The 7,040-nt window shown below is 43.6% G+C and overlaps 1 protein-coding gene across 4 annotated transcripts in view; it reads right to left on the bottom strand.

Moving 5' to 3' along the window:
• Positions 1-7,040, bottom strand: part of FSD1L (fibronectin type III and SPRY domain containing 1 like) — a 52,922-nt gene that overhangs the window by 24,917 nt on the left and 20,965 nt on the right. For all 4 annotated transcript variants that reach the window (XM_019555168.1, XM_019555169.1, XM_019555170.1 and 1 more), the window contains 2 exons: positions 4,932-4,954; positions 2,548-2,669 (listed from right to left, as the gene is read on the bottom strand). In XM_019555168.1, coding sequence (XP_019410713.1) covers positions 2,548-2,669; positions 4,932-4,954 — 145 coding nt within the window. The remainder of the gene's footprint in view (positions 1-2,547; positions 2,670-4,931; positions 4,955-7,040) is intronic.

Genomic DNA, 7,040 nt, shown 5'->3' with positions numbered 1-7,040 from the left:
AAAGAAAAGAACCTCTACTTACCCTAGAAGCACAGGCTGGGGGAGGGGGTGGTGCTCTGGGGCCTCCTGGCAGAGCCCCACCCCAGGCAACACAAGGCAGGGGGGGCCTGGGCTGGGGCTGTCCCTCTGCTGTGCACTGTGTGGGCAAAGCCCCAGTGATGCAGACAGCAGTTGGGCTGCCAGTAAGTACCAGGGTTTTGTTTGTTTGTTTTCCTATGGAGATGCTGGGGTGGGGAGGCAGAGCCAGCAGGGGTCCCCCCCCACAGTCCCCTCCTCCAATCCCCCCAACCCCTTACTTACTAGCAGTGGAGCCCTGGTGCTGCAGCATGCTGCCTGGCAGGCCGCATGCTTCAGCACCAGGGTGAGGGGACAACCAGAGATGCTCTGGTAGCCAGAGCATCTGTGGAGGACCCAGTCTCTGGTTGCCTCAGGGCATGATCTGGGACGATGTCCTGCCCCACTTTTTTAAACTCCACTTTTTTAGACCCCATATCCAGGGATCTAAATTTTCTCCCCACGCTGCAAGTTTGGTCTTGATAGTACAATGTACAGCAACTGGGTAGCCTGCTCCACCTAGAGACATTTGTGTTCTGTGAATCCAAGCACATGGATCAGCAACCTTTTACAGTGGTGGGATGCTTTAAAAATGGAGCTAGCTCCAAAAGGCAGGCTACCCCTTCTGACCCTCTATCACTACCCTGATTCCCCACACAGTCCGGCCAGAGCAAGGCAGCTACAGCTTTGGAGCTCCCCCTGCCCCTGGGTCAACCAGAAGCGGCAGGGATGGAAATTTTACCCACTCTGGGAATGAGTTCATGGCAGCTACTCCCACAGTGTAGTCAAAGAAAAAAAAAAAAAAAAAGAGAGAGAGAGGGGTGGGATTAGGATAATATTGTCTTTTGAGAAAAATATCATTATGGATACCACCAAATTATGGGGTAAAGTTAACACACCAAAGGGTAGGGAACAAATCCAGGCAGATCTGAACAGGTTGGGGAAAAAAAAAAAGAAGTGGGTGGAACAGAACAGGTTGCAGTTCAATAAGACAAATGCAAGGTGCTGCACCTAGGAAGAAGGAAATCACCAGCATGCTTACAGGCTGGGGGAGGACCTTCTCAGCAGCAGAAAGGGATCTTGAAGTCACTGTTGACTCCAAGATGAGCACGAGTCATCAGTGTGACAAAGTTATCAGCAAAGCTAACTGCACTTTATTATGTTTTGTCATGCACCCGCTAATGCAGGTCCAAGGAGGTGATACTTCCCCTTTATGCAGCATGGGTCAGGTCACACTTGAAGTACTGCATCCAGTTTTGGGTGCCACATTTTAACAGGGATATGGAGAATTTTAAGAGGGGTCAAAGGAGGGCCACTTGTACGGTTAGGGGCCTACAGGCATAACCTTACAAGAAGAGATTGAGGGCCCTGGATCTCTTCAGCCTCCACAAGAGAAGGCTGAGAGGTGATCTTGTGGCTGCCTATAAATTCATCATGGGGGGCAGCAAGGAATAGGAGATGCTCTGTTTACTAGGGCACCCCCTGGAATAAACTAGGAACAACGGCCACAAACTGACAGAGAGCAGATTCAGGTTAGACATCAGAAAGAGCTTCTTTCCGGTAAGTGTTGCCAGAATCTGGAAGAGGCTTCCAAGCGAGGTGATGCTCTCCCTACCTTGGGGGTCTTCAAGAGGAGGCTGGACATGCACCTGGCTGGGGTTATCTGCCCCAGCGCTCTTTCTTGCCCAGGACAAGGGGTCAGACTCAATCTGCTAAGGTCCCTTCCGACCCAAATAGCAATGAATCTATGAAATTACCATCTAATACAAGAAGGTTAGAATTAAAATTTGCACCCTCTTTTAGAATACAGCAAAGTCCTAAGAGAAGAATTCTTGCCTCTGCATTTATATCCCTAGCACTGTAGGAATTTTATATGGGGGCACATTATGTATAAACATAGTTTTGATTAGTTTTACACCTGATAAATCTTGCTAGTTTAGCTAGCAAGGAGATACCCTTGATAGCAGGGAATGAATTAAGGAACTTGGAAGTGCCACTGCCACCTCTACTGGCTTAACTTGTCTAGCGCCTTAACTCATTTGAACATCTACAAATGCATACTTGTACAATATAAAGATATAGACTCATAATATTCCTAAGTGCTGAAGAAAATGCTTATGGTTCTCTGAGAACGTGCAATCTACAGTAAAAGCTCTGTTATCCGGCATCCCCCAGGAATGGGGGATGCCAGTTAATCAAGTGTGCACCATCTGGCGTACTCCCAAGTGTGCCAGGGGACAGGAACGGGAGGCCCTGCACAGGCTGCTTTGCCCTGGGCCATGGGCCAAAGAAGTGGCAAGAACACTGCTTGTGGCGGCAGCGAAACCCGGAAGTGGTATTTCTGGTTTTGCTTTTGCCGCATCCCTCGGATGCCAGTTAATAGTTTTCTGGCTAATAAAGTGCTGGTTAACACAGCTTTTACTGCAATTATATTGTTCATCCCTAATGCTGCAACAAGAAAATTCATCTAAATCATAAAGACTTTAGTTTTACCTGGCAAGAACTTTAAAGCCTGGAGCATTTGCCTTTCTTGAGAGAAGTCCACCATCAAGTGAGTCATGTTATCACTGACCTTAGGTTTCAAAGAGATGCGAAATGCTGAGGCCATTGTGACTCTAAAGGTAAGAAAAGCACATTAGCAAAATGTGGTATGTTACTGTGGACATTCTTCAGATCAAAAAGTTAAGCTCTCACCAATTGCCAAAACAACAAATTCCTTGTTAACAATTTTAAAAAAATTTTTTTTTTAAAGCAATTTGAAGACCAGCTCAAACTTAACACAGCGTGGCATGTCAAACCCCAAGATAAGCATCGAAAGTCAGTCTGTGGGCCAAACTCTCCACCCTGAGAAGAGCCTGCAGTGCCAAGTCTAGTCCATGCACTGCATGTAGCACACACAAGCCCTAGGGGCTCACTGTGCATGCAGTCCCCAGAGCTAGCATAGGGCACATGCTGCCTGAAGCACACAGGATGGACCCAGTACTGCAAGCAGCACAAGGGTTGCTCACTGCATGTAGCTCATTTCCTGAACCCTCCTTCCCCTCCCTTCCCTGTGCTACGAGCATCACATGCCCTGTGCCAGCCCTAGGGGCCTTGTATACCACAAGCTCTGGGATCTGTGCATGCCACACATGGCATGTGGGGCTGGACTGGCACAGGAAACCATCATGGGGCACATGCTCCATGCAGGATCCCATCAAACTTTCAGTTAGTTCATAACCTGACAACCCTGATTTCAACTAGCAGCACTTAAAAATGGAGTTTGCAAGAATCTATGAAGGATTAGCTATTTGACAGACAGTTCAACATCTACTGTCATGAACACCTGCTACCACCACTCTTCAAAACTTTTCTACAAAAGATGCTTTCTGTATAGCTGGGGGTGGGGTGGAGCTTTTCCATTAACAAAGAATGCCCATTTCACCTGGACATGAACTCTAGCAGGAGAAGCAAAGGACAAATGTATACTGCCCAAGCAAGGCACAAGGCACCACTGTACTGGACACATGCCATACAAGTCTGTGTGCACCACCCCTAAAACTAGAATTACCTTTGCAAGCACAGAGCTTCACTAATGTAGCCACATTACTTCCAGATCCAGAGGCAGTACACAGAGCAGTGCTGTCTGGTGCAGTGCTCAGACAGTGTTGACATGCCTTAGCTTTTCTGACAATTTGGACATTCAACTTATACATTTTAGTTTTCAGGATACATTAGTCTGCTTGATCCATAGTACATTTTGGAATTTTTTGTCCCCCCCGAGTGATCTTCTATTCAAACAACTTGCATCCAAGAGCTTTAAAACAAAAAAACACCAAAAGAAACAAAACAAAACAACAACACAGCTTTAAATATCTGTGGAGACTGCTAGAGTGGTCTCAGATTGATGAGCATGATTAATAGATTGTACTGGCCCAGAAGAGAGTTAGGTTTATCTTGAGCTTTTTCACAATAAAAATGTTTGTTAAGTTGTGGCATTTTAATCCACTTTGGAGGAAAAAGTGGTTTGAAGACTTCACATCCAAAAAGAGTATGCCATAGTTAAGAGTCTAACATGGACAGTGAACCCATCAAGAGCAGAACTGTTGATAAAATCACCAGAAAGATATTCAGTCTTTGTAAACATTAGAATAAAGCAGCTAGAAAGAGCACTGACTATGTAGGATTTTTCAGATGTGTTGAAATACTAAAGCCTGTAGAGAATTTAAGATATAAAATCATGATGCTCTAATCATGAATCCAAAGGAATACTGTCAACATCAAAGTGTACCCAATAGAAATTTTGAAATATATAGCCACTTTGGGGTTTTTTGTTTGTTTTTTTTTAAAGTCTCCCATCCTCCTCCTTCATGAGGCATCCAAACAAAAACACATCAGCAACCTTCTGGAGTGGTGGGATGCTTTAATGGAGCTAGCTCCAAAGGCAGGCTACATCTTCTGGCCCAGCTCCTGGTGCCAACCACTGCTTCCTGCACCACCACTTTGTCCCCTTCCCTGCCAGCCTCCCACAGAACTGTTGCAGACATCCCCGGCTGGCAAATCAACGCAGATGTGCTTAAGCTTCACAGGCTGGATCCAATCACTTGGTGGACAGATCCAGCTCATGTACCATAGGTTGCAGACCCTTGAACTAGATAAAAAGGAGAGCATGAAAGTGATTACATGCAAAATGAAAACACTCATAAGTGATTTTTAATAGCCTTTCAGTAGTTTAGTTGCAGTAGTCTTGGGTTTTGTTTTCAAGAACAGCAAGTAAGAAAATCCAAAAGAAACTGAAAGCTTTTAGAGTGCTTCTTTCAGATTGAAAAAAAAAAAAAAAGCTTGACTTCAGCAAAAAATATTAGTTAGAAGCAAGAAGTGTAGATTTTGTACTGTACCTATCTTTGATCTGTCTGGCAGCCTTGGTGCACATCAGGGAGAAGAGAGAGAAGGCAGTTAGTGTTTTCATGCAAGTCTCAACTGCAGTAAACATGCAAGAAGAGTTAAGAGTTATGAACCCCACAGCTGTTTAGCTCAAAAAAGGCCAATCAAGGTTATTACTTGCAGCCAAATAAGATTTCTTTCCATGAAGCTTGTATTAATGCATGTTAGAACTGCACTAATAAAAATCAGAATAATCAACTTTGAAAACCACACCAAACCAATTCCAAAAATTACTAGGCTTTTGCTTTCCAGTGTTACCCAAGTTATTCAGTGTCAAAGTTTTTTAAAATTTCTCCCTGAATCCACAGAGGTTTTCTTCTTCTATGTAAAAAGAGCTAGAGTACTAAAAAGACAATAAAAAACTTACATAACTAATTATTTTGAAGTCAGGGTATAAAGTGCTTACTTTGTTTTTAATGGGGCTTTATTTAAAAAGCAGTGAATGGCTTAAACAGTATAACAGCTTCTCCTAAAAATTAAGTCAATCTAATTCTCCACTTTCTTCTCAGAAGCTCCAAATATAGAGTAATTTAGTTTCTGCACACAAACTACACTGATCCTCAGTGATCTTTGCTCAATATAGCAAATCTGATGCATAGCTGGGCAGCAAATTTGGGCATCCCACATCTTTTCCTTCCATTTTTTTGTTGTATACAGCAAAGCCTGAAGTTCACTTCAGGGCAAAGGACAATGAATAAAACAGAGTTTGTTAGCTTTGGTACCAAAGACTTAAAAAATGGAAATTGAGCCGAATGCCTTCTTCACCAAAGGCGATATCCTCATTAAACAAAAACATTAGTTTCTCATAAAATATGCATTTTCTCCAAAACCAGCTGCTGAAAATTGGAGTGCATGTTGTATACAGGCATACCTCATTTTATTGGGCTTCGCTTTATTGCGCTTCGCAGATATTGCGTTTTTTTTTTTTTACAAATTGAAGGTTTGTGGCAACCCCGCGTCGAGCAAGTCTATCGACGCCATTTTTCCATCGGTTAGCATTTTTTAGCAATAAAGTATTTTTTAATTAAGGTCTGTACATTGTTTTTTTAGACATAATGCTATTGCACACTTAATAGACTACAGCATAGTGTAAACATAACTTTTATATGCACTGGGAAACCAAAAAAATTTGCGCGACTCGCTTTATTGCGATATTCGCTTTATTGCAGTGGTCTGGAACCGAACCCGCAATATCTCCGAGGTATGCCTGTACAAGGAAACATGGTAAGAGCAGTTTGTCTCTTACTGGGCAAAAGCAAAAAAAGTCAGCACATGATCCACAAGGTGAAGAACAACAAGCAGACCTAGGTCCCTAGCTGCCACTTCTCAGTTACTACAAGAGCAGATTGCTTTTGAAAAGGCAAAACAAAGACAAAATAATGTTGTATGCACAAAGATGCAGCACTTTGGTCTCCTGAAGCCTCTCCTAAAGACTGCTTTATTTACAATTTCTAGTAGCTGATCCTTTAAGAGGAACAGATTTTTGGAAGCCTTTCAAACTCAGGCTTACTTTTACTAGAAGCAAAAAATGTAGATGTTAACACCAAGAATGTTCCATGGTAGACCCAGGATCTATCCCATTAGATAGACCTCTGATGACATTACTTCTCATTTCCCATATGTTAACTGCTGTCCTAGTGAACTGGTTTAGTAACTGTGCTAAAGCACAGCTGCAAAGACAGAACTGTTACTTCAAGCAACGTGGTTTCCAGGGATGGTGTGTTGTTTCTACTGGGCATGCAAGAAAGATCTGGATCAGTGTGCACATTCATATGGGTACAGAGGCATAATGTGAGTATTAAGGTGAAGGTGCCCAAAATCTTCCTTTCATTTAATCTAAAAAGTACTAAAAAGGTACAGATGGCCCCATCTGTCGCCAGGACCCCTCAGCACACGAGGTATACTACCTACCTGGAGCGAGGATTCAGGACATGAAAGGGATGCTGCAAACCGTAATCCAGCCCACCGATTGTTACCCCATGGTCCTAGTCCATGTGGGCACTAATGATGCGGCCAGGAGGAGCCCTGATCGCCTGATGGAGGACTACCACGCTCTGGGGCGT

Source organism: Crocodylus porosus, unplaced genomic scaffold (assembly GCF_001723895.1).
Source record: "Crocodylus porosus isolate Cpor-Errol unplaced genomic scaffold, CroPor_comp1, whole genome shotgun sequence".
Lineage (NCBI taxonomy): Eukaryota > Metazoa > Chordata > Crocodylia > Crocodylidae > Crocodylus > Crocodylus porosus.
The sequence above is the reverse complement of the archived record's forward strand: the minus strand, read 5'-3'. Positions and strand labels throughout refer to the sequence as shown.